This window comes from Trichomonas vaginalis, chromosome III, assembly GCF_026262505.1.
Source record: "Trichomonas vaginalis G3 chromosome III, whole genome shotgun sequence".
NCBI classification, from domain to species: domain Eukaryota; phylum Parabasalia; order Trichomonadida; family Trichomonadidae; genus Trichomonas; species Trichomonas vaginalis.
The window spans coordinates 11608318-11634227 of NC_067205.1; the positions used below are offsets into that span (position 1 = coordinate 11608318).

The window sequence follows — 25910 nt, forward strand, 5'->3', positions numbered from 1 at the left end:
AAAAGAGTAAATTGATAGAAAAACAAACAGTAATATTTTAGTTTATTATTGTGTAATCTTCTGGTTGATGTATTCTAAAATAATTGGATCATTCAAAGAATTTGCATAACTTATGGCATTCAAGCCATGGTTATCTTCTATGTTAACATCAGATCCATGCTCTAGAAGTATTTTAACAGATTCTTGACAATCTAAGTGAATTGCGTTAATCAAAGGAGTTTTTCCTTCCAAATCTTTTGAATTTATATCAGCACCATACTTTATTAATAATTCAAGCAAATTAGGATATTTGACGCAAACAATCATGTTAATTGGAGAAATATTATCAATATTCTTTGTATTTACATCAGCTCCTTTCTCCAAAAGTAAATTTACAGTATTAAAACAATTATTTCTTACAGCCAAAAACAAAGCAGTCCTATTTTTTACATCTTTTGATTCTAAATCGACTCCTTTTTCAATTAAATAACTGCAAACATCAGAATATCCGTTACCTGCTGCGAAAAGAAAACAATTTGTGTCTTGATCGTCTCTCATATTTATATCAGCTCCATTATCACAAAGAAATTCGACAATTTGTAGATGATTGCGCGCGCATGCCATCATTAAACATGTTTGCATATTCCGATTCCTTTCATTTACTTTCGATCCATGATTTACTAAAAAAGTGACAATTTCTAAATTTCCAACCATTGAAGCAAGCATAAGAGGTGTATCTCCAAGAGAATTCTTATGATTAACATCTGCTCCTTTATCTACTAAGTACGAAACAAACTTTATAGAACAATTTTTCGCTGCAAAATTCAAAGGAGTTGATAATCCAACATTTTCCGCATTTACATCAGCCCCTGAATCAACTAAGTACTTGAAAATGACATAGATATTATCATTGATTGATGATATAAGTGGATTATAGCCATTATTGTCAAAACTGTCGATATTAGAATTATCTTTGAATATTTTGTAAAAAAATGCAACAAAATTAAATGATTTTGTGCATATCGGGTATGAATATTCGAAATTGTGGTTGTCTTGGAGATAAAGTGCGATATCGTTGCGATTTGAAACGATTGAAACTTCAATTAACAAAGGAACGATGTTTGAGTTCTTTTCACATATGTGGAAGATCTCGTAGCTGCCTCCTATTATGGATGCCATGATTGTTCGTTGATAATCGACTGAAATATTATTTAATAAAAATTTAAAAATTTTTAATGAGCCGTATTGAGCAGCGAGTTCGACAAGAAATGTGTTGTTGATGACCATTTTGAAATTAAAACCTGGCACACTTGAAATTTCAATAAATTTATCGATATCATCTTCAAAAATTGCTTTCATTATGTTCAATGTTGAATTGTTGTCTGCATGTTGATGTCTAGCGATCTGTATTTCTGGAGAATATCTTGATGAAAATATATTTTCTCCTGAAAAAGAATTATGTGATTGTAATATACGTGAAAATAGATCATCGTATGTAAGTATTTGTCGTTGCCTATAATATGCCATATGAAAAAGCATTTCAAATACTTGAGATACAGTTAAATACTCATTTTGAATGCAATTTTCAATTTTGGTATATACATTTTCAATATTATCCTGTGATAGATTCCATGTATCATCACAGGTCTGAATTAAATAATTTAAATCTTCTGGAAAATTATGCTCTTGAAGAACAAATTGCATTGAAAAGTGACAAATAAAATTTTCAAAAAAAATTCAATGGAATCATTCAAAAAGGTTACAAATTCAAACAAAAAAAATCATTCAAAAAGTGAGGATAAAATTGAAAATTTTTAGATGAGCAAATGTAATAGCCTGTGTAGCTCAACCGGATAGAGCATAAGACTCTTAATCTTGGGGTTGCGGGTTCGAGTCCCGCCACTGGCTCCTTTTTTTCACATGATGATTTTTTTCTTTTTCTAAAAACTGTTGTTTTGGAGCTAACTAGAATTGTAAATTGTGGTTGAATTTGCGTTAACCAAACTTCTGATTTGGGATTTTGTTCAGTCAACAAAAATTTTGATTGATTTCATGGAAATAAAAATTATTTGTTGATAAATAGCAGCAATTAAACGTAATTCATTCTATTCGATGAAGTCTTGCCTTTTGTATCCGAATTAACTGTTCGTTATGAGTTAGATCTATGAATTAATACAAATTTGAAAAATATTTCTGTATTTTCAATTAAAAATTGATTGCTGGCCAACACGTATTCGTTTTGATCAATAGCTTCTTCTGCTTAAAATGCTTTTATTATTAAAAGTATTCAGTATGCGAAAAAATCTTGGAAAATGTCATTTTTTATTTCATAATTATTCAAGTGAAGTCAATAGATGGGAAATCAGAAATGTGAAATGTCCATTTCACAATGAAACTGAGGTGTTCAGTTCTCATATAAACTATTTACGACTGACAGACACGCCAATATTTTAATTTTCGTCAACCATATTAATTTTTCTAAACGATGGATAGCAAGACAATTGTGAATTGTTTTTCAGATGTATGAGATTCATGAATATTAATAGCTCATCATTATAGATAATTCTTATCGTCTGTTGGAATTTACCGGCCACTTATTTGGGTCTCAATACAAATTTGTTCAGATTTTTAAAATGTGATAATATGTGCCAATACAGTGAGATTTTGTCTTGAATGATTCAATCGTTTTCAAAAAAACCGAAATTCTATTTTCAATTTCTGATGATTTTGTTTTTGCTTAGATCAGCAAAAGCAGATAGCAACCTATTCGGAAAACTATATAAAGATAGCATGGAAAGAACTCTTACATTTACAGATGATGAATTCCACCAAAATTCATATTGCAATTCTTTGAATTCTCAGATTCAATGCGGAAAAAATAATGGAGATCAAGGATATAGTTGTAAAACCACAGATAATATTAGTTATCCTCACGATGATGATTGTTTTAGTTATTTCGAAAAGAATCTTACAGATGATCAGGATTTCAAGGAGACATATTGGGATTATATAAGTTTTGCTTGTAATGCTAAGAATGCTGGACGTTGTTACTTTCAAGTATTTTTTGATGATGATCAAGGTTACGTCACTCGCTGCAAAAAATATCTAGATACCATCCACACGTATGATATTCAGCCAGTTTCATTGAAAAGGCCAGAAAAATTAGAAAATTAAGAGCTTATATTTTACCACAGAGTTTAGAAACAGTATTTTATGAGATTTCCGTAACGACTACTTATATACCTGTAATTGACAAAATTCCAAATTATTCAGAAGACAAAGTTCGGAAAGAAATGTTTCCGACAGCATTCAAAACACCAATACAAACGAAAAATAACAAACCTGCCTATAGAGCAACATTAAAACTATACAAAGGTAATCCAAGTATTAATTTATCAACAATGTTAATGGAATTTCCGTATCCAATTTCAAGAATCATAAGTAATAACCATGTTTTTGTTCCTGGGAAATGTAGTTATCAATTCGTTTCTCCTATTATTGCAAACAAAACACATATATTTGGTATTGATGTTTTCAATCGCGAAACATTTATTGATTGGACATTTAATCATTATGAATTTATGAGATCGAATACATCATCTCTTAATATGAAAATCAAACCAATCAAAGATGTAAATATATCATACATTATTATGGAAGCAAACACTAGTTCATTTTTAGAAGCAATGGAAGTTTGGCATCAAGCATTTCCTGATTTGTATGGAATTAATCCTTATGGTAAATCATCTATTGCAATATCTCCAAACACAACTAATTGGAATTCAGAAATGGTCACAAAATACGGCGGTAAATTACTTTGGGGTTCTAACAATAAATACAATAAAGAAACTAAAAACTTTTATGAAATGAATCCTTTCGCAATAATATTATACAATGATACTAACCAAAAATATAATTCAAAAGAATATGATTTAATAAAATCATATGGTGTAAGTTATGATAATAATGGGTATTATTTTGCTTTAGAAAGTTGCGAAAATTATAACGATTATTTGGTAGTTTTATCTGATGCTGTTAGAGAATACCATATAGAGAGATTTAAAGAAATGAATAACAAATATAACTTTTCTGGAATCGCGATTAGAAATTTTGATACAACATTAATGGGAAATATTTGTACGAATGGTAAGAATTATGCGTCTTATAAACCTATGGGTAATATTGATTCTATTATTCCTTATGCTTTATTAGATGGTGATGATAATGAAACTTTTAATTATCAGTGGGGATTGTTAAAACTATTAGAAGAATTACATGAATATTCCCCTGATGGTTTTTTGGTCGAATGTAAGAATGTTCATCCACAACTTGCTCAATATGTTGGATCAGTCTTGTATAGAATGCAAAATACGGAACAATACTCTGCATACACATATGAAAACAAAATTGGACTTTGAAACACAAGATTTTCGCTTGGATCGAAAGTTATTTCAATAATGGATGAAACTGGATCTGATCATCGTGAAAACTGGGCATCCACAACGCCGATTATTGGTGCATTGCCAACAGGATATAACTACAAAAAATTTGGCAACGTTTGGGATAGTAAATATGGTATTGAAACATATTTAGGTGGTCAGTATCTCAGATTTGGCGAAGTTTATGAAGAAATCTTTGAGAATGCTAAATTCATGGCAAATGTAAATGGTGCAATTAAAAGTACAGACTTAGAATATTACTCAGGTTTTTGTAAGAATGATAACTCATCATGTTATTTAAGTGTATTACAATCAAGAGAAACAAATGAAACATATACTGTTAATTTCACAGATGAAGTAGCAGATGCTGAATGTTTTGCAAAAGGCCACAATTTGGAATGTGAAATAAAAGGTCAAACAGTATATTTAAAGTCATATGATCAATATAGAACAGCTGTAATTAAATTCAGAATGAAATCATGGATTAAAGCAGAAGAAACACCAAAAATAACTCCTCCACCTCCAACTAGTCAGCCAACACAATCATTGCAACCATTAAAGTCAAATGAAACATATGCAATTAAATCAACACTTACTCAAACAATTACACAAACTGATATTCAAACAACACAAATTACAATTACTAAAGAAAATTCGACATTTGTTGAAACAGAAATTGTTACATGGATTCATACTTTTGTTGAAACATTCTTTTATACTTCAGTTATATTCATATCTGAGTTAGAAGGAATATCGAAGAGTCGTTTAACTCCTCCACAAATCATTCTTATCTCTTCAATTATCATTGTTTCATTATTTACTTTGGCGATTATAGGAATAACTTTGTGGAGAAAGTCTCGTAAAAACATTGATGATAATTCAGATTCAGAAACAGATTTATCTGATGTAAACCAAACAGTTGACATGGGAATGAGTAAGTCAATTGTTTTAGATCCTGAAGCGCCCATATGTATTAACTATGAAAATGATGAAGATGAAGTATTTTTAAATCGAGACTTTTAATTTAAAAATTTTTTGTTTCATAAAATTATCTCGTTTCTTCGTATGATATTAAAGAATTTGTATAATTAAATTAACATTGCAGTGTTTTTCTTTCAAAAATTCATGTGGTTGAATAGGCTTGATTCACAATTTATAAATAAAACTTTTTAAGAGAAAGACGATCATAATTTCGAATGTCTTATCAAAACTGAAGAATCATTATAATAATATTAACTTTATCTGAAGATATGATTCAATAATTCAACAAAGTCGGGTGATTTTATAGTAATCTTGAAAGTTATCTAATAACCTTGATAATAATCCAGAAAAGAGAAGTAATTATTTATCCAAAAAAAATTTAGAAATAAGAAAATGATTTTGAAAATTAAATCATAATTAATGCAATTTTTGTTGTATTATTTATTTTTGAAAAAAAAAATTAATCATGCAATATAATCTATTTTAAATCTACTTCCCTTTTATGCTAAAAATTATTGAGTGCGGGACAAATTTGCCAAGTGTCACTTTTCAATAACCTTAAATTACGCTTTTCTAATTTTTTTTAAAAAAATAACCTTAAATTATATTTGAAGAAATTATGTCTATGATATATGTTTTATGCTAGAATCTTGGAGTTTTCATGCACTACACAAGAGCTCCAAGGTTCCAAGAGTGAATGCTCAATAGCAATTATAGAGATGTACCTTTTCAAAATGACTTTTACTGATTAAATTTAATCAATAGAAGACATTTTGAAAAGGTACCTCTACAATTAGATATACAAGAGATTCAAAGCTTCATTTCAGATATATTTGAAACTTTGAAACTCTTGGTAGATTTTGAGTGAATGCTGACAATCATCTTTGAGAAGGTTTTCTTAAAGAAAACCTTCTCAAAGAGGTTTCTCAGGAGCTCTGAGGCTCCCTTTCGTAATGATTGGGAGCCTTGGGGCTCCTGAGACGAAGAATGGCTTCGCCGAATCTTTGATCAGCAGAGGCCAAATGAAAAGGCCTCTGCTGATTGATTCTCAGGAGCCCTGAGGCTCCCTTTCGTAATGATTGGGAGCCTTGGGGCTCCTGCAGCAGAGTATCGCTCCGCTCCATTAATTTTTTTTAAAAAAAGTGCCGTGTGGCAAATTTGTCCTGTTCCCAAAATTATTCAAAATAACTGTTTTGAAAAAGTAGAAATTATAATTCATTGTTAAAATCAAATTTTGATGAGTAAAAAATCTTTTCCATAGTTTGTATATCATAAGTGTTATCTTATTTCAATACCTTGTTTAAACAATTTGGGAAGTGAATCTGTCAAATCAAAAAAAGAGTTTTTCCTTTATCTCCTTCTCTTGCTATCATGATAATCATTGTGCATGCGAATTGATCCTCACAGATAACACTTCCACTAATTTTGCGGAATGCTTTCATGTTTCAAGCGCATTTTTTTTCCATTTTATATCAACTTTTCGCAGAACAACCAGAATCATTAACAAACTAATGATACCACTATTCTATACTCGCAAATGACTCCATGCAAAATGATTCAGTTTTTCATTTGATTTTTTAAGAAATTTCCATCTTAGCTTACTAATGCATATAAAAATGATCAAGATTGCGCCTAGTGATCAGAGATATAACATGCTTACAGAACGTTTTCACAAATTTTGAATTTGCAATATTAAATGTTCAAAAGTCAGAATTTTTTAGCAAACCATTACAATATGTTCTATTCAGATACAGAACACATTCATTCCTGATGCATTAAAATGAAAAGAAATTTTTATAAGTTCGATATTCTTTCAATGTGTTTTACTTAGAATGTTTAAACAAAAGTATTAAGATATTTACTTTTAATACTATCGAAAGAACAAATAACATACGGATTTACAAGTCTCTTATAATAATTCAATAGGAAAAAGAAAAATTATGGGACTTCGCGGACTTGAACCACGTACCTTGCGATCTTCAGTCGCACGCTCTCCCAGGTGAGCTAAAGTCCCTTCACATTAATCTTAATAAAAATTCATTTTTATTCCAATACAAGTATTGTATTTACTGAAATTTTCCATCATTTAGAAAATTGAGAACTCACAAATTTTTGCAAATCAAATCTTGCATTATTCTGATACTTCTATTAACAACGAGCTATTTTTGATTTTACAAAAATCAGATTTATTTTCAATCATCTTACCCTTTTTAAGAGTTCTTCAACCATTTTCCCTAGCGTATGACACAGATTGACGAACTAGGGAAACTTCAATTTTGAAGACCTTTGTAATTCATTTTATATGATGAGCTTGATCTAAACCAAAATGTTTCCATATAAACTTGACTACAACTCTTCCTCATATCTTGGCCTCATATACTACATCAGAAACACAACAAATCATGCAAATTCAGTAACTCCAACAGTTAGTTCAATTCATCCAGTTTACAGATATCTAGGTGATGATCAACATTACAAAGTCATTAATGGAATCTCAGAAACTTTTCAATACGTAAATGATTCACATAGATGGGTTTCAAACGGAACTAACTACCAATGGTACCAACTTGATTTTAAAAAATTTAAAATAGCTCTCACAGGATATTATCTAGTTACTTATCGAGGACATCAAAAATATTTCCAGATCATGGGATCAAATGATGGAATAAACTTTGATCTTATTGAAAACACAACAGTAAATACAATTCCCGAGAACAATCTTACTTACGTTAATATTTCTAATTCCAACTGGTATAGCACATTTAGAGTAATGAATGTTGGTGTGAGATTTGAGGGCGGAAATAATATAGCTTTTGATCTTTATCGTATTGAATTGTTTGGATATGTAACCAAAGAGTATATTTGTAGCGTTGTTAATAGTAGAACACTTTGCAATTTCTTTATTGGATATATCACTCCATTTATTTTGCAATAACACTTTAATAAGTAATATAATATGCTTATAAACGATGGACTATATTCATAACACAAAAACGATTGAATAAAAGACATAAACAGATAATTTTCGAAGAAATATTTGCTTTATAAGTTCATATCATGTGTAATTGAAATATAGTACTAGTTCTATAAGTAATCATATATTAAGAAGCTAAACTTTGAATAATATTCTTCATATGAATTTTTAATTGAATTTTTTTTTTCATATTTCATCATTACAAGTTTAATTACAAAGCCTAATATTATGTTTTATGAATCCATTTGACTCAATAATTTTATTGAAAATAATTCATAAAATATTTTTTTTAGAATACGAAACACTTGACATCTCTTGTTGAGAGAACATTCAAGCATTGGTTGCAAAATACGCATTTGCTTGCTTTTCCTTACATCAAGTGTTTGGCAACGTGTGGATCGCAAATACTTGGTCTTCCAACAGAAATAAGTTGGATTCCTTGCTTAAGAGCATCTTCCATATCCTTTAGTTTTCTGAATCCACCAACAACAGCGATAGGAATGTCAGAAACTTTTCTTAATTCAAGAGCTTCACCAAGATTGTAGGCTGGTTTGAATCTAATACCATTAATTCCCTTGAATGATGGTGTTCTGCATCCAGCAGCATTTTGGAAGCCACAAGATACTTCAACCATGTCTAATCCAGGTGTATTAATGACATTTTGAACGAAATCTTTGGCAGTGAGACCGTTTTCACAATGATCAGCACCATTGATCTTTGTAGAGATAAAGAAATCTTTTCCACAAGTTGAACGAATTCCTTCAACAATTTCTTTGAAAATTCTTCTTCTGTTTTCTGGACTTCCACCGTATTTGTCTGTTCTCTTATTGTAATGTGGTGAAAGGAATTCGGATAACATGAAGCCGTGAGCTGCATGAACACAAACTCCATCAGCTCCGACGTTTTGTACACGTTTTGCTACTCTAATAAAGTCTTCAACAAGTTCTTCGACTTCGGCTGTTGTCATCATCTTTGAATTTGGAATGATTCCGGAAGGTCCTCTTGCTTGTGAACCAGAAATAGCCGGATCAACAACTTCACCGCCATCAGCGAGTTGGAAGATAATCTTTGAACCTTTCTTGTGTATGAAATCTATTGTTGATCTCCATGCTTCGGCGTGTTAATCAGTTTCTAAACCAGCTTGCTGAGAACAGTTCTTTCCAGGCTTTTTTAAGTAAACAGCACCAGGAGTAATCAATCCCGTTTCACCAATAGCCAGTTCTTTGTAGTAAGAAAGTAATTTATTTGATGGAAATCCGTTTGGATCACTATCATTCATAACACATGGGGATCTCATGATTCTGTTCTTGAGAGAAAGAGGTCCGATCTTAATGGGCTTGAATAATAAGCTTCCGCTCATAAGAAAAATGAAGTCAATAAAAACAAATTCTTTTCAAATATTCAATTTGTATTCAAATTGAATCTTTGATTGTTTTGATAAAGGTACATTCACTAGGCGATAACAGTAAAATGGGATGAAAATAGGATAAATAGCATCCCTATATAGTGCCTAACAATATTTATACGGGCCAAAAAAAATTTGGCTAGAGATTTGGCGAGTTATAAAACTTAGAAAATTGAGAGGGATTTTTATTTTCGAATTTTTTTTGGAAAGTTAAAATTGTGATTAAAAATCGATTTCCGGGAGAACTAAGCATCTCATCATATATTTAAATGGATAAAATTATTAAATAATAGTTGAATAGTACAACTACATGAAATTGTGGCTGAATATACAGAAAAAATGAACATATTTGACATTTTTGAAAAATCATATAGCTAGATGGTGACAGACCCATAAACTATACTTTAGCCTAGAATGGTATATGATTTCAACAACACATGATTAAAATCGTAAAAATTTTTTAGATTTCAAACAGATATATGGTAATCTAATGGAACAGAGTCAGCAAATAGCATGTAAAATATGTTACAATTAACTTTTTATTATATCCAATAGTAAATATCGAATGGTATCCAGCTTTATGGTTAAATATTTTCTTATCGAGCTTCTCTTGAATTGTTGTATTAAGGTTGTAAATTTTTGATGCTAGGAACTTTGGAATCTTCTTTGCTGCTGCATTTTTCTTGAGAGTTCTTGCAATTTCGAATAGATCTGCGCATTATATGAAATGGGGGCTTTAAAATATCTTGAAAACAGAATAGGACTGCTTTTCCAAAGGAATGCTTACTTGTAAATCAGAGAGTTTCAAAATTGAGTACAAGATTATCATCATAACTTTTGATTTTGCTGCGTAAAAGGAAGACAAGGTATTAACAAATCATTTACTGTTGTTCATCAAAAGAAGAAAACTTTGATAACAACTAATGATGATAAAATCAAGCAATCTTTTAATATTTTAAATTGATAAGACATTCAAAATATTTGAATGGTTTAAAATATTTTCTTTTAATTTCTCTAATATATTATCATGATTATATAATCAAATTTAAATTTTTATTCAAAAAGGCAATATTTCAAATTTTTAATTTCAAAAATCTTAATTCTGCAATAAGTGTATTTAATTGCAGCAAATTTAATGATCTTTCGTCATGGTTAGCAATTTGGAACTCATAAATTAATGATTTCTTCAAGTAAAATTCTGCATTATTTCAAAAGTCAATAATTCTCTAGTAACTTTTCCCCAAACCCTAACCATTATCTTATATGTGTAATAGAGAATAATTGCAAAAAAAGATGGCCGAATTTACTGGGTAGTTCTTGTGATGCGAAATAATTGGAATTTAACACCTAGTTTTAGCAGCATCAATCTCTTTTTGCTCTCATTTAAATGCATTCGCACACTTTAATTTTGAAATATAAGAGTTTTGGAAATTATCAAATTTATCTGCTCAAATACTATAGATCTTCATAAGTGTTAATAGAATCACCAGCCTTACATATAGTGTTTAATATAATGATGCACATCATACTGGGATTTATTCCTTATTCATCTAGTTATTATAAGATTTACAACCCCATGAAAATTTAAAATTTTGTCAAAAATAGTGAATGTACCTTTGTTTTGATTGAGAAGGATGTCATCATCGCAAAGATACTTTGCTTCATCTCAATAATTGGAATCATTTTAAGGCTTCTCTCCAAGTGAAGTGATCCTCTCAATTTTTGGCATGTTCGTGAACTCTGAGGTACCTAAAAAGCTGGTTTTTACACTTGAAAATGTAATAAACATCATATATGATACATACATTTATTATATATCTGTTTTGTTTTGAATCAAAGTCTTTTTTAGGGAAGTTGAAATTATCTTGCATTTTCCGGAAAAATCGATTTTTAGCAACTTTCGATATTTTAATTCAACGGTCGATAGGCTCTACAAGTGCTATATTCCCATCTCATGATTTTGACATTTCTCGGTCGGAATTGCAATACCAACAGTAGTAGGATATGACGGGTTTAGTGACTTTTTTTGTTACATCTATATATAGACGATGCATTAAAATATATTTATTTATAAATCATTAAAAAAATTAACATTAATTTTAAAATAATTTATTTTTTTATCTTTTATAAAAGAAGCTATATATAGATGATGTCAGATATTCCGCGATTAATTAAACATTGTTTAAATCCTGAATGGGTTAAACTTCAATTTAAAAATGAAGATTGTGAATTATTAAATGAATATGAAAGCCAAAATAAGCTAATGAGGTATAAATATAATGATAAAGAATATTTAATTTCATGGAATCAATGGAGTCATAATCAAAGACCTCATAAACGAGAAGAAGAAATTGAAAATAATGAAATGGAAATCATTGATGACATTAAAGAGGATGGGATTCATATAAAAATAAGAAGTATGTTTGACCTTAAGAATGATTTATATATAAAAATAAAATAAACTTCTTACGAAAAATTAAAACTTAGTTATGTTTATTATTTTATTTTTTTATTTTGTATGAAATGAGCGTCAAAACTAACAACGTTAAAAAATTAGGATTCACAAACGAGGAAATAAAGGATATATTAGAGGAGGTAGGTTATGAAGTTAATAAATATTATTTAAGAAATTGTCAAAAATTTGCCGAGTTATTAAATGATTTAGATTATGATGGAAAAATGAATAAAGATGATGTTATAAATTTCTTATATCCCACATCTGAAGAAGAAAAACCTAAAGAACCTGATGTTTTCCCTGAATATTATGAAGAACGGATTAAAGATGATGATGAATACAATGAAATTGAAAAACTGGAAAAAATAAGAGATGAAATAGATGAAAAAATTAAGGAATTAAGAGAAGTTGAAAAATATAATGAAAATGAAGTAGAGGGTTGAATGAATATCCCAGCTTCAGAATCAGAAGTACAGAAATCTCATGAAGAAAGATATAAAAATTATGTCTCAGAATCAACACAAAATTTATTAGATGGTGAAATAGACGAAACACTTTCAGAAGAAGGTACTAAATTTATTCGTAAACATAAGTTACAATTTATTGATAATGAAGAATACCCTTGTATCTTACTTTCACCCCCTCTCGATTCTGAGAAATTCAAAAAAGCTCTTAAAAACGTGACATATGCAACTAATACGATTAAGAAAGAAGATCATGATATTTACACAAATTATTATTTAAATAAATGCACAGGTGTTGATAAAGTTTTTGATTTATTAGATAAAATATCAAAAGAAACCATTGGAACATATAAAATTTTGTGTGATTGCGGTTTCATTATTGAAGATACCAATAATGTTTCATATGAAAGAACAGCACCGAAGGAAGACGAAGTGGAAAGGTCTATACCATTCGTTATTAAGAATATAAAAGATATGAAAACGTATAAGCATTATATTTATTCATTTATTTCAGAAAAAATGGAAGCAACCCATAAAACATCTTCTCATCATTTTATAGCTATTCATACATTCCTTTTCAAAGTTGTGAAATTAAATAAGACAGGAATTAGATTTAATGTATCAGGGTACGCATTCTTGAGTAAATTAAAATGTATTCGTCACGTCGCAGATGATAAAAATTTATGTGTTCTTAATTCATTTTATGGGCTTTAAAAAATAAACTTTATTTTTATTTATTTTTTAATTTTTTATTCTTACATAAATGAACAAAAACGGAACAGCTAAAATGAATGATAATCAAATTAGAGCAGAAGGTAAAAGGTTATTTAAACGCTTCTATAACATTCCTGATGGTGTTAATCCTAAAACTCGTAGAAGCTATTTAAATGAAGCAATAGATGCATATGAAGGGTTTGACATTTCATCAGAAAGTGAGAGATTAGCGAGAATGTTAAACGTTAATATTGATTTCTATTATTGTGATCCTCAACCAGAAGACGTGGACATAAATAAGGTAGACTTTCCATTAGTGGAATCAATAATGATAGATCCAGAATTTGAAACAGTAAATATTTTATTAACACAGAGTCCATGTGGAAAACTTCACGCTAACAGAATAACAGACGTTGAAGCACTCACCGGCTATAAAGTTTGTCCATATTGTAAAGAAGAAGTTTATTCTATCCGTGATGATCCAGAAAGGAAAAACCAAAGAAGATTTTTAAAGCATTGTGAGAAATGTAAAGAAAATAATGGAAGATTAATTCAAGACGTTCAATTGCAAAAGACCCAGCAACCATATGCACCACATATTACGAAACAGAAGATATATCAGTGGTTATTAGCTCATAATTTGCAGGAATATTATCAACCGACAAGATATTATATTACTTTTGACTTTGAAACATTAGAGACTAAAGAAGAATTACAACTTTCTGAGTGTGCAACTTTGAACGCTTACTTAAAACCATTCATGGTATCATCAACGGTTAAATTAAATGATAAAACATATACGAGGAATTTTTGCTTAACTTCGAGTGATTCTTTTATTTCTGACTGGATTGAGTTTTTATTTTCAACCTGTTCATTAGTTGCTAAATCAAATATGAGTCAATACGATGAATTAATGAAGCCGCAAACGGCGGGGACTTTGTCCCATACATTAAATGAAAAACAGAAGGAAGCATTTAAAGAACTTCTAGATGAGGAATTCAATAAAGTGAATATCATAGGTTTTAATTCGGGAAAGTTTGATTTAAATTTAATTCTTCGTGATTTAAACACTGCAAAATGGAAAATAAAATCAATACTGGGTTCATCTTCACAATTTACGCAAGTCATTGTAAAGAAAACAAACGCTCCATATGAATTGAGATTTATTGACATCAGAAATTATATAGCGGGTGGAACATTAGATCAATTCACTCAAGATTTCGGAAATAATAAAACACGTGTTAAATCCTTTTTCCCTTATCAATTCATCACGTGGGAGAATTACGAAGAAGAATTATATAAAGTGGAACCATTCACGAAAGATTCATTTTATTCAGCATTAACTCAAGAAACTATATCAGATAGTGATTATCAAATATATCTCAATGATGCTAAAAACTTTAAGAATAGATTAGAATATTTTATTCATTATTGCAATAAAGATGTTGAAATTATGATTGACCCACTTGATAAAATTATTGAAGAAACATTTGTTTATAAAATTGATATGCTTCATAATCTTTCTTTATCATCGAATGCTTCAATGATTCGTTACGCTTTAGCATATAAAGACTTTAATCCTAATGAAAAATATCCTGAGGAAGAGATAGAATCAAGTTTTGAATTAACGAAAAAGTATTGGAAATATAAAATTGAATCATATAAGAAACAAGATGAAAAAGCAGAAAGAGATACTAAAAATAATGTTTCAATGGATGATTTTCAATACTATCACGATTTAATCCTTTCATCTAAATGCAAAATGTGTGGTAAAGCGTTTACATATGCAAATAAACCAACATTGGATAGAATCGATAATGAAAAACCACATACCAAAGAAAATTGTCAGTTAATGTGTTGTTATTGCAATGTCGTGAAATCAAATAAAGATGAAGATAGAGATGTGAAAACTTAAATTTTATAATCCCTGGGATGCACTTTCTTCGATTTTTTTAAATTTTTGGGATAAATTTTGACATCTTTTTTTTTTGCTGGCGACCCCCCCGTTTAGGGCATCAAAAAAACATGTTGTTTCGTTTCAAGATCGGGATATGTTGTGAACCCGACTTCTTTCATTAATGAAGTGATTTCTTATGTTGAATAAAAACAAATTTGATTGAAATTCATACAAAATTTCTTTTTATCATTATTATTTAAGATGCTTTTTTATGTTGAATTGTTAATTTTTTTATTTCCACCTGGGATATTTTGAATTGGGCTAGCCCAATCCCACCTCTCAATTTTCTCTCAATTGGGCAATGGGGATCCCATATAAAATGTATTGTAACAAAATTTTACATGCATAATATAGTACAATTAAACAACATTCTAAAAATATTAAATTCACATCATTTACTTGAAGATTTTATATTTTCAACAAAAATTAATACAATAATTACATTAAATTGAGGAGATTTATAATATTTATTATAAATTAAAATATTATTACTCATTAATTTGTTGAAATATTGCATTTTAGTGGTAAAAATTAAAATTTAAGTTTACATGGAGAAAAAAATTTTTAAATTCCAAAAAAAAATTCAATTGGGATAACGATAGGGACAAAAATTTAGAATCCCCATATGCTTGGGATAAAATCACATGACTAATGAAGACATTCAACGTTTAAGAATCAATTTAAGAAATCACGCATTAAAAAATAATTTACCAATGACTTTAGATTCAGTTGAAGCTTATCACATTCTCCGTAATGGAATTACTGGTGGTCTATCAAATGTTCAACATCGTGTTAATCTTAAAGGAATCACGCACATTAATAAACTTTCATATAGTCCAGAAACTAAAACTGTATCAAATGAGGACACTTCCAACATCATGACTCATTTCGTTGGTGTTGATTTTAATTCATTATATCCTTCATCATTTTCATCTAATCCTCATGATTTCATTCAATATACTGACCATAAAATGTATATGCCGGGAAGATTGAATGGTGTTATCATTTGTGATACAGCAACAAAGAAAGCAAAAGCACTGGGAATAATTAAGAAGAAAAATACTTTATTCATGGCTGAAGTAAAGGGTCACATTGATAAAAAATACATTAATGATTACATAAACTTTTTACCGATAATAAGAAACTTAGATATTATCACAGATGAAAAAACAATTGGCAGTTTTATGTATAATTACATGAAATCAAACAATCTACCAGTTGACCAGAAACAGAGGAAATTAACTCAGTTAGCATCAACACACAACCAATATCAACCATTTTCTTCTTATTATCTATGGTATCTAATCGACAGGTTTAATTTTATCATCGATGATATTCAATCAATTTTAACATTTACGAAAAACACTTGTTTTAATGAATTTGCGAACGAATTTATGAACGAAAGACAAAAGGCTGAATTAGAAGGAAATAAAGGAAAAAATTTATTTTGCAAGATTTCGCTTAATGGATCATATGGTTACGATGCAATGAATACGCAAAATTACGCAAAGACTAAAATAATGAATGCACAGAAGGCACGCGTTGCATGTATGTCAAATAAGTTTAAAAACATAAGAGAAATAGGTGAAGATACATATCAAGTGATGCTTAAAGATAGATTTTATAGATGTGATACATGTTTACAAGAGGCATTCTTCACTTTAGATAATGCTAAATACTGGTATTTGGTTTTCATTTATGATTTTATGTATAAATGCATGAATGTTAATCGTTTTCATTTCATTGAAGGTGATACTGATTCATCTTATTGGGCAATCGCTGGCGACCCAAATCTTCCTAACACTCAAGCATTTCAAGCAATTGTTACCGATAAACAATTTTATGATAAAAACATTTTCAAATTCGCACCATTTGATTTCTTCTGTTTTGATGAGAAATTTAAACCTAAATTAAAGAATAAAGCTGAAGAAAAAGCACATGAGAAGAAGTTATTGGGTTTAGCAATTGAGAAACAAGGTGATAACATGGTTGCTTTATGCCCTAAGTGTTATACATCATTCAACGGTTCAATTGATGGAAGTGATTTTAAAAAGATTGCACAAAAAATGAAAGGTGTTAGTTTACGACAAAATAAACAATTAACACCTAAAAATTATTTGGATATAATAAATGATAAAGTGATATTTGATGGTCAGAATATTAATTTACAACTTAAAAACGGGTCAATGACTCGCTTAACAATCGGTAAGACTGCATTAACAGGAGCACACACTAAGGCTGTATGTTGTGAAAATGGATGTTGTATGCCATTTATTTAATACAATTTAAAAACGTAGGGGTTGAGTCATGAATTTAAAATTTTATTTTTAATAAAATGCCACAGAAGAGACAAAAGGAACCGAATAGATTTATACCAAATGGTTTTAACTTTCAGATTCCAAATAATCAACAGCAACGAATTTTTCAAATCCCACCACAGCATCAACAGCAGCAACAACCACCACCACCACCACAACGTCAACGGAGAAGAACATTCACCCCTGAAGAAAGAAATTTCAATAATTTGATGCGTCAACAAAATCAAGGTTTGAGATTTTATCCGGGTAGTAATGGTATACATATAAGGCATCCAAATTTAGATAGAAGATATACCGCTGAGATTCATATTTTACCTAATAATACGATTAATTTTGCTGGATTTTATGATCATCATCAGGAAATCTGGACTCCACCATTTGATACCGTTTTAGAAGGAGGAACCGTTAATGATGCGATTCAATATGTAAATAATGGTTTTGATACTATGATTCAAAGAAGTGGGCACCCTTAAAACATTTATTTTATTTTTATATAAATGGATAACGCAGATTTAGAAAATTTAATTGATGATTTAGTACTTAATCAAAATTTTCTTAATTATTATGAATTAAAATCATATCTCCAAAAACATAATAAAAATATAACGGGTGATGATATGGATTATTATTATCCGTATTATAAAAATGAAATTTTGAAATATCATGATAAAATAATTTCTGAAATTAAAGACAAAATTAAAAATAATGAATATACAAAGGGAAAAACTAAATCACAACTTAAACAGTTGAAAGATTTCAAAAATAAAGTATTAACAGAAGAAGATATTGATGAATTATATAAATTATATAATCCTGAGCCGCAAAAACCAAAGGAACAAAAACAAAAGAAGAAAAAGCCGAAAACAACACCAAAAGAGAAAGTAGCAAATGTTCAACAGCTAAAGGTGCAAAACGCCCAAGTCCTTCAGACCATAAATGAAGCACAGGCTTTAATTTATGATTCATTAGTTAAACCATATTCAGCCCGACTTTTAAATGAAGATCAACTTTTGGAATTCATCCTTCAACATAAACTCGAAGCGGGAAAGTATATCAAACCTTTATATACAGCATATTTAAAACAAATGAATAGAATACATCCAGAATTAATGAAAGGAAAATCAACAACTAAAACTTCATCATCCAAAATCAAAGCAGATAAAATTAAACCACTTGCAACACCAAAACCTCCAACGACAGTACCGCCTCCTCCTTCAGTTAATCCTTCATCATTCACTTTATTATATCCATTTCAAACATTAAAGAAGCAAAAAGATTTTAAAAAGGATTTCAAGATATTAAATAAACCAACTGACCCGAAAATTCAACCGTTCAAGGAAAAATTTAGTCGCCCTTCATTTGCTCCATATCCATATTCATACGAAATAGATCATTTAGAATATTCAAAAGGAAACGTTACTTATTTATTTGCCATTAACATTAACACTAGATATTTATATTGCATTCCGGTGAAAGGGAAAACAGAACAGGAAACAAGAAGAGCTATTCAATACTTACTAGATCATGAAAGAGTAGATAATATAAGGGGTGATGGTGATAAAGGATTTCAGGCAGCTATGATTCATTATTTCCCACAAATTAATTTTTACTTCTCATCTTCTCCATATACGTTTCATAATAAAATAGTTGATGCGGTAATGAGAACTCTTAGAGATGCGTTAGGGGTTAACGGTCAGATATACTGGGATGGAAATCATGACTCCATCATACAGCAGTTAGTATATTATTACAATAATACATGGCATAGAACTATAAACATGAAACCAGTGGAAATGAAAAATGATATTTCAAAAGAATGGGAATATATTAGAAAGCAAATGGAAAGGTTAAATGATGTTAAACGTGAACAAATTAATTCGGGGCTCATGAATTTTAAACAAGGGGATAAAGTTTTGATTCATCTCGATTATGGAAAAACTGATAAATCAATGACAAAAAGAAGACGAAGATTTGACACAATAGCTGAATTTGTTAGATATATTAACGGCAATGCATTAGTTGAAGTTGACAATAAATTAATAGAAATTCCGATTTATTTTATTACTCCATTATATTTAAATAATATTTAATTTTTTTATTTCGTAAGAAATGAGTGACAACAAAGCAGCCAAGAGTCCTGATTCAATTAAGATTCAGAGTCCAGACAATGAATATAAAAAGAAACTAAACAGAATTAAATCAAAAATATGCTATTACAAAAGAAGCCGCAATGCGGCGGGGCTGATGCCCATAAAACTAAAGTAATTGAAAACGATAAAGAGAGGAAAGAAATAATCGAAAAATTAGAAACTTACCGTTCAATCCTTAAACTGAGTGAAGCAAAAATAAAAGAATTTAATAGAATAAATAAATTGATTGGAAGAGATGAATTTAATAAAGATGAATTTTTAAACTCTATCCAAATTTAATTTTTATTCCTCTTCGACAACGTCTCTTCGAGACAAAGGTGTCACCACGTCACCATGTGTCACCTGGTTAATTAACTTCTCTTAAAATTACTGACAACATGACATTTTGACAACAGGTACGAAAGGAGGAAGGCATTTATGAATTATTTTTGAAGAACTGATGGTGTCACCACGTCACCATGTCACCAGGTTATTTAACTTCTCTTAAAATTACTGACAACATGACATTTTGACAACAGCAAAGATGGAAGGCAAAAATAAATTCCAATCATTCTTTATAAAGCTTCATTTACAGGTATTTCATCGTCAGTAAATGAATCGTCATTATCGTTTGGTTCAACCTGTTTATATAATCCTTTCATTTCTTCTTTCAAAACATAACACCATGTTTGTTTACCATCTATTCTTCTCTGTTTCCTTTCACATTTATCCTTAATGCTCATTTGAAAGTTTTTGTCTTTCATGCCTGATGGTTTGCAGAATAGAGCATTTTTACACGTCATACCTGCACACAATTCATCATAATGTGTATTTATCCATTCATCTAAAGGATTTGTTGATAATTCTATTAAATCTTGTTTGGCTTCAGTCATCGGTATGATTCGTACGTTAAATGATGAAAGGTCATATTGCATAAAATACGTCAGTAAATTATCATAAAATTCCTTTGTGCATGAATTCATCAAATTCTTGAAATAATCAAATTGACCCTTGAATTTACCATTAACCCTTAAAACTACGTATCTTCTGTCTCCAACTTCAATTTTGACAGGGTAAACGTTATTAGTTACGAAAATGAAGTTTGCAACGTTCTGAGCAGTTCTTCTGGGTTGATTCTTTTCATTAATTCTTATTTGATTATCCGTAATAATTGATTTCAAAGCGTTGAAGTTTGCGAGTCTGTCTTCACCTACATTCTTGAGTTCATTAAGTACAAGAAACATTTTATTTTCAACTACTGAGTTGAAATTACCCGTTAGCTCACTTATTTCAGTAATGTTTTTACATGAATAACCTGCGAGAAGTTCAGAAATAATGTCTGTAAATCTGTTTTTACCTGTTCCCTGAAGTCCTTTCAAAATAATTGCTGTTTCATTCTTGATTCCAGGATGTTGAATCATTGATGCAATCCAGCCGAGAAGGTATTTATACACTTCATCGTTATTATCACAAATGGCTTCTTTAATGAAATTCATAAACATCTCAATTTTTGAGTAATCTAGTTTTTCGAGAACGTTGTATTTATAACCCTGAAACGTTGAGAAAACATCTGGAGAATCAGATTTAAAGCAAACACCCTTAACGGTTAATGAGGATAATTGATTTAGTAGTACGTCCCATGCTGTTATTGTTTTACCTTCTTCTTTAAATAATTTAATCATTTTAAGTGACTCTTTCATGTTTGATTGAAGAACGAATGATATTTGATTCATTTTGTCGTGGATATTATAGTCCTTTTGAATGAAGTATTTATTTCCACAATCTACAAAACGGATTACACGTGATAAATCCTCAATTACTTCAGAACTGTTTTTATACTGATGATTTTCAGCCTTGCGTCTAATATCTGTTATCAAAAACGAGTCATCAAGTTTTATATCAAATGTTATTTTTGGCTTACGTAATAAAGGCAAAACGTATTCATCATAATATTCCTTTTGGTATAGTTTTAGAATCTTCACCAAAACAAATGGAGAAGTCATTAAATGTGCATATCTACTTCGTGCTTTTTCAAAATTACTTTTTGCATTTTCAGTTAAATTGCAGAAGTTATAAACGTTATCGTATGCTTCATTAATTAAATGATTAGGTAACGAATTAATAGCTTGAAACAGTGTGAATAATGTAACTTCTTTTTTTAAATTCATGTTTCCACCGTCATTATGTACTTCAAAATCACTGATGCCATCAACTATGCTCTGGGCAAGTTTATCGTCAATGTTTACATCTTTGTTTTCATTCATGATAGTCTTTATTTCTTCGTTCTTCTGTTCAACTCTTACCTTAATATTCAAATCATTTAATATATCATTCACTGTTCTAGTTAATGTTGAATCATAACTTCCACGAATGAATGAGTATGTATTGATTGGTTCTGTTGCATTCTTGCGAACTCTTGAATCAGCCATAACTACTAAAGAACGCTTTGAATAATCCATAGAAGTCATTATATCGATATCATAATCATTGCAGGAATAGCATTTAATCATTCTGTTCGAAACTGAATAGAAGAAATTAGTGTTGCAATAAATGTGAAGACCTCCTGAAGCGGTTTTAACGATAACATCTTTATCCGAAAGTTTTGATAGAATGTCTTTTCTAACTGTTTCTTTAAGTTCATCATTGTACGATTTATTGATATCAACATCTATAATCGTTAAATTTGATATTTTATTTACTAATAAAGCCACACCAGTTTTCCTTCCTCTTCCTCCATCGTGTTTGAGGTAGTTATGTAAATCAATCTTGTTTTCACCAATTCTTTCGTTGAGGGTTTTAGTTTCTGCCACAACTAATTCCTCAGCTAATGAATCAATAACTTTTTCATCAGAAACGATATAGTTGCTGTTGTTGTTTGTTGCTGTCATTTATATAGGAATAAAAAAATAAAATAATTTTAAAACTAACTTTATTTTTGGTCTGCATCGAATTTCCGGGCTAGTTGTCAAAATGTCATGTTGTCATCATTTTTAAAAGAAGTTAAATAACCCGGTGACATGGTGACGTGGTGACACGTTCATAATTAATGAAAACATTAATGAAAACATTTACGTAAACATAAACGATAAAATTTATTTCCTGAACTGTTGTCTAAATGTCATGCTGTCATCATTTTTAAAAGAAGTTAATTAACCAGGTGATACATGGTGACGTAGTGACACCATCAGTTATTCAAAAATAATTAATTATTGAATAACCTAAAAACCATTAACGATAAAATATATTTTTGGTGTAAATTTTATTAAGTTCATCTTTAGTTAATTTGAATGGATTCGCTAATGTTCCACCTTGAGCCACAACACTTGCCCCGGCTAATTGTGAAGAACCTGGGATAAGTACTCCATGAAATGATTTCATTGGTATCATTAATTTAGAAATAGTTGGCTTAATTAATTTTGTCATTTATGATAAAAATAAAATTGCATAATTTAAATTTTTTTCTTTCTCATTTTCTCATTTTCCCATTTTTCCATTTTCTCATTTTCTCATTTTTTCTCTTTTTCGTTCTGTTTTGGTTTCAATAACTTTAATTTTAACTTTGGATCAAATATTGGGTTTCCATCTTTATCTCTTCCAATAACACCATATGGTAAAATCTTCATTTATACTAAAATAAAAATTTAAATTATGCCGTTCTAAAGTTTGTGAAACAAACATTGAGCGTTCATTGAACGCGAAACCATGCATAAACTGTCATATAAGGTGGCATGTAATCTTCACCCGAGCCTGTTGGATTTGTTGTGAAAGTGTGTGAATGATTTCCTCCTGGTTCAGTTGGTCGAAAAGTCTTTTTTGTTGAATCGTTATAAGCTGGAGATAAAACATCATGACCGGCTTCATAGTCTGAGTTTTATAATGGGTGGTCTCTTAATGAGTGTATATGGTCGCCAGAAAAGTTTGTAGTTCCTGTATGCTTATGCGGCGGAAGGTTTGCTTCTTTAATTTTCTTTGAACCACCGGTTTGTTTTGAACTATTAGCACAGTAGAGGAAACGATCGGTTATTTGTTGCCATGTACCGAAACCGAATACATCAGCTGGATTTGTTGAATTCATTGATGTATATATTGAACCAATGGGGTAAATCATCTCAAGAATTGTATTTAATCCATTATGAATATTGTATTATATAATATTGAATTTGGGTGAGTATTTAAAACTGGTCTTGTTATCAATATTAACGTATTATTTTTGAAAATTGCTTTTCTAACATCTTGAAATTTTGTGATTTCAGACCAGTTTCTTCCATCATTACTGATATTTACTAAATCACCACATCCAAAAGCAATGAAATACCCATCAATATAAAATAAATTAGTAAATCTATAATTTCGAGTAAATTTTGGAGTGAATGAATAAACCAATTCCCAATTTGATAAATCCTGTGATAAATAAATATGTCTGTTATAACTTACAGGATATGAATAGACCATTCCACCTGAAACGAGTACATAAACATTTGATCCATAACATAAAGCTTCAATGTCTCCATCAGCTTGAAAAATTTGTTCAAATTGACCTTGTGTTATTGAAGATGATCTATAAATTTTATCATTTTGTAGGATAAAATACATGTTGTTAATGTAATACCACTTACTTGTATAATCAATTTTCAAATCTGATGACATCATACTAAACATATAATAATTTATCCCATCCTCACTAATGAAAATTTGATTGACTTCATAAATTAGTACCCATTTATTATTAACGCATCTAATAGGATTATTTGGATATTTAAATTTAGCATCTTGATTTAAATTACATTTGAACCATTGGATACAATCGAATGAATAACAAGGGCAAAAATCATCTCCAACCGTTATCATTCCCATAAATTTACCGTTATTATATTCAACATATAAAATTCTTGGATTAATGATTGGCTTTCGTGTATCGGGATTCCAAACAGATGGAGTAAATGATTCATAGTTTTTAAAATCATTTGTTTTTAAATAATAAAGTACTCCTGCTGTATAAAATAAATACGTGGTCACTCCATCGAAACATATCCATTCAAAAGAATCTATATCAAAGGTTTTATCTGATGATTTCATAAAATTTAAAAATGGTGGAGTAAAATAGACCTCTGATTGCTTTATTTCTTCATTAACAAATGATATATCAGCTTTCTTTGCTAACTCAGTATTAATGAATGAAATAACTTTTTCCTTATCTGCTTTCTTCATTAACTCATTGTTAACATATGTTTTATCCGCTTTAAGGTCTAAACATCCTGAAACCCATTCTGTATCAGCTTTAACTTTAAAAGTCTCCAATGTCCATTCATGATACCATTCAACCTTTTCTTTAATTTCATTATCTTTTTCATCAACATAAACCAAATTTGCTTTCTTATTTAATTCAGTATTAACGTATTCCTTATCCACCTTCTTCATTAACTCATTGTTAACATATTCCTTATCCACCTTCTTCATTATGTCATTTAGGAAACCTTCTATGAATTCCTCATTTAAATTAAATCTTCCAATCTTCAAAACTTTAGGAAATGCATTTAATGCGTAATATCTCTGTTCTTCTGGTGGAATTGATGTTATATCATCCGTTATACCTTTAATTTTTGAATTCATAAATAAAATTTCTTTTATATTTGATATCACTGCACCACCCTTGCAAACGAATTCGAAATGTTCATTTTTCAATACTATCTCCAAATCTCCATATTTCAACCTTTGCGTTTGTTCTGCCGTCTTTGAATTATATGCATATGTGGCGTATGTAATGGTCTGAAGGACCTGGGCGCTTTGCGCCTTAAGTTGCTGTTGTTTAATCATTTATTACGATTTAAAAATAAATATTTAATCCGTTATCTCATCAGCTATTTTCTCTATTTGAAATTGCCATAATATTTCATTCATAAATTCTAAATCACAATCAAATAGGTCAGTTATTCTAAATTTAATATTTGATAAATCTTTTGAATGAAGAATAAATGAATTCCCGGATAATTGAAACGGATATGATAAAGAAAATGTGTTTAAGTTGATGGATAAAATGTTTTGTATTGATGGGTAAGAGTTAGGGTCTAATGTTTGATGTGAAAATCTCATTGGGG

At 29.7% G+C, this 25910-nt stretch overlaps 12 protein-coding genes, 2 non-coding genes and 3 pseudogenes across 17 annotated transcripts, besides 4 other annotated features; 10 read left to right on the plus strand and 7 right to left on the minus strand.

Annotated features, from left to right (window-relative positions):
- Positions 1 to 30: 30 nt before the first annotated feature.
- On the minus strand, positions 31 to 1689 carry TVAGG3_0683940 (protein ubiquitination; the record flags this gene model as incomplete). Its single annotated transcript, XM_001326998.1, has 1 exon — positions 46 to 1506. One exon carries the CDS (start codon positions 1504 to 1506, stop codon positions 46 to 48), a length of 1461 nt encoding a protein of 486 aa, XP_001327033.1.
- A 124-nt stretch (positions 1690 to 1813) lies between these two features.
- On the plus strand, positions 1814 to 1887 carry TVAGG3_0683950. Its single transcript has one exon. It is a non-coding gene; the product is annotated as a tRNA-Lys (tRNA).
- An 882-nt stretch (positions 1888 to 2769) lies between these two features.
- TVAGG3_0683960 (spectrin binding) lies at positions 2770 to 3153 on the plus strand (the record flags this gene model as incomplete). The annotated part of the gene is made up of 1 exon (XM_001326999.1): positions 2770 to 3153. One exon carries the CDS (start codon positions 2770 to 2772, stop codon positions 3151 to 3153), a length of 384 nt encoding a protein of 127 aa, XP_001327034.1.
- A 119-nt stretch (positions 3154 to 3272) lies between these two features.
- Positions 3273 to 4397, plus strand: TVAGG3_0683970 (spectrin binding; the record flags this gene model as incomplete). The annotated part of the gene is made up of 1 exon (XM_001327000.1): positions 3273 to 4397. One exon carries the CDS (start codon positions 3273 to 3275, stop codon positions 4395 to 4397), a length of 1125 nt encoding a protein of 374 aa, XP_001327035.1.
- A 39-nt stretch (positions 4398 to 4436) lies between these two features.
- TVAGG3_0683980 (uncharacterized protein) lies at positions 4437 to 5441 on the plus strand (the record flags this gene model as incomplete). Its single annotated transcript, XM_001327001.1, has 1 exon — positions 4437 to 5441. The coding sequence occupies one exon, from the start codon at positions 4437 to 4439 to the stop codon at positions 5439 to 5441; it is 1005 nt and encodes a 334-aa protein (XP_001327036.1).
- A 475-nt stretch (positions 5442 to 5916) lies between these two features.
- Positions 5917 to 6570: a mobile genetic element.
- A 770-nt stretch (positions 6571 to 7340) lies between these two features.
- Positions 7341 to 7413, minus strand: TVAGG3_0684000. Its single transcript has one exon. It is a non-coding gene; the product is annotated as a tRNA-Phe (tRNA).
- Positions 7414 to 7618: 205 nt separating this feature from the next.
- TVAGG3_0684010 (uncharacterized protein) lies at positions 7619 to 8512 on the plus strand (the record flags this gene model as incomplete). The annotated part of the gene is made up of 1 exon (XM_001327002.2): positions 7726 to 8334. One exon carries the CDS (start codon positions 7726 to 7728, stop codon positions 8332 to 8334), a length of 609 nt encoding a protein of 202 aa, XP_001327037.1.
- A 231-nt stretch (positions 8513 to 8743) lies between these two features.
- Positions 8744 to 9343, minus strand: TVAGG3_0684020 (FMN binding; the record flags this gene model as incomplete). Its single annotated transcript, XM_001327003.1, has 1 exon — positions 8744 to 9343. The coding sequence occupies one exon, from the start codon at positions 9341 to 9343 to the stop codon at positions 8744 to 8746; it is 600 nt and encodes a 199-aa protein (XP_001327038.1).
- Positions 9344 to 9493: 150 nt separating this feature from the next.
- Positions 9494 to 9733, minus strand: TVAGG3_0684030 (FMN binding; the record flags this gene model as incomplete). Its single annotated transcript, XM_001327004.1, has 1 exon — positions 9494 to 9733. The coding sequence occupies one exon, from the start codon at positions 9731 to 9733 to the stop codon at positions 9494 to 9496; it is 240 nt and encodes a 79-aa protein (XP_001327039.1).
- Positions 9734 to 9812: 79 nt separating this feature from the next.
- Positions 9813 to 11399: a mobile genetic element.
- Positions 11400 to 12206: 807 nt separating this feature from the next.
- Positions 12207 to 12731: a mobile genetic element.
- TVAGG3_0684060 (uncharacterized protein) lies at positions 12302 to 12676 on the plus strand (the record flags this gene model as incomplete). Its single annotated transcript, XM_051242782.1, has 1 exon — positions 12302 to 12676. The coding sequence occupies one exon, from the start codon at positions 12302 to 12304 to the stop codon at positions 12674 to 12676; it is 375 nt and encodes a 124-aa protein (XP_051089369.1).
- Positions 12732 to 13460: 729 nt separating the features above from the next.
- TVAGG3_0684070 (DNA/RNA polymerase superfamily) lies at positions 13461 to 15326 on the plus strand (the record flags this gene model as incomplete). Its single annotated transcript, XM_051242783.1, has 1 exon — positions 13461 to 15326. One exon carries the CDS (start codon positions 13461 to 13463, stop codon positions 15324 to 15326), a length of 1866 nt encoding a protein of 621 aa, XP_051089370.1.
- A 755-nt stretch (positions 15327 to 16081) lies between these two features.
- TVAGG3_0684080 (DNA/RNA polymerases family) lies at positions 16082 to 17479 on the plus strand (the record flags this gene model as incomplete). The annotated part of the gene is made up of 1 exon (XM_051242784.1): positions 16082 to 17479. A coding segment is annotated over one exon (1398 nt), but the record flags the coding sequence as incomplete, so codon positions are not given.
- A 267-nt stretch (positions 17480 to 17746) lies between these two features.
- On the plus strand, positions 17747 to 18159 carry TVAGG3_0684090 (annotated as a pseudogene). The gene has a single exon. A coding segment is annotated over exon 1 (413 nt).
- An 846-nt stretch (positions 18160 to 19005) lies between these two features.
- Positions 19006 to 25910: part of a mobile genetic element that runs on past the window's edge.
- On the plus strand, positions 19796 to 20115 carry TVAGG3_0684110 (annotated as a pseudogene). Its single transcript has one exon. A coding segment is annotated over exon 1 (320 nt).
- On the minus strand, positions 20693 to 22703 carry TVAGG3_0684120 (uncharacterized protein; the record flags this gene model as incomplete). Its single annotated transcript, XM_051242785.1, has 1 exon — positions 20693 to 22703. A coding segment is annotated over one exon (2011 nt), but the record flags the coding sequence as incomplete, so codon positions are not given.
- Positions 23501 to 23890, minus strand: TVAGG3_0684130 (annotated as a pseudogene). Its single transcript has one exon. A coding segment is annotated over exon 1 (390 nt).
- TVAGG3_0684140 (uncharacterized protein) lies at positions 24551 to 25425 on the minus strand (the record flags this gene model as incomplete). The annotated part of the gene is made up of 1 exon (XM_051242786.1): positions 24551 to 25425. A coding segment is annotated over one exon (875 nt), but the record flags the coding sequence as incomplete, so codon positions are not given.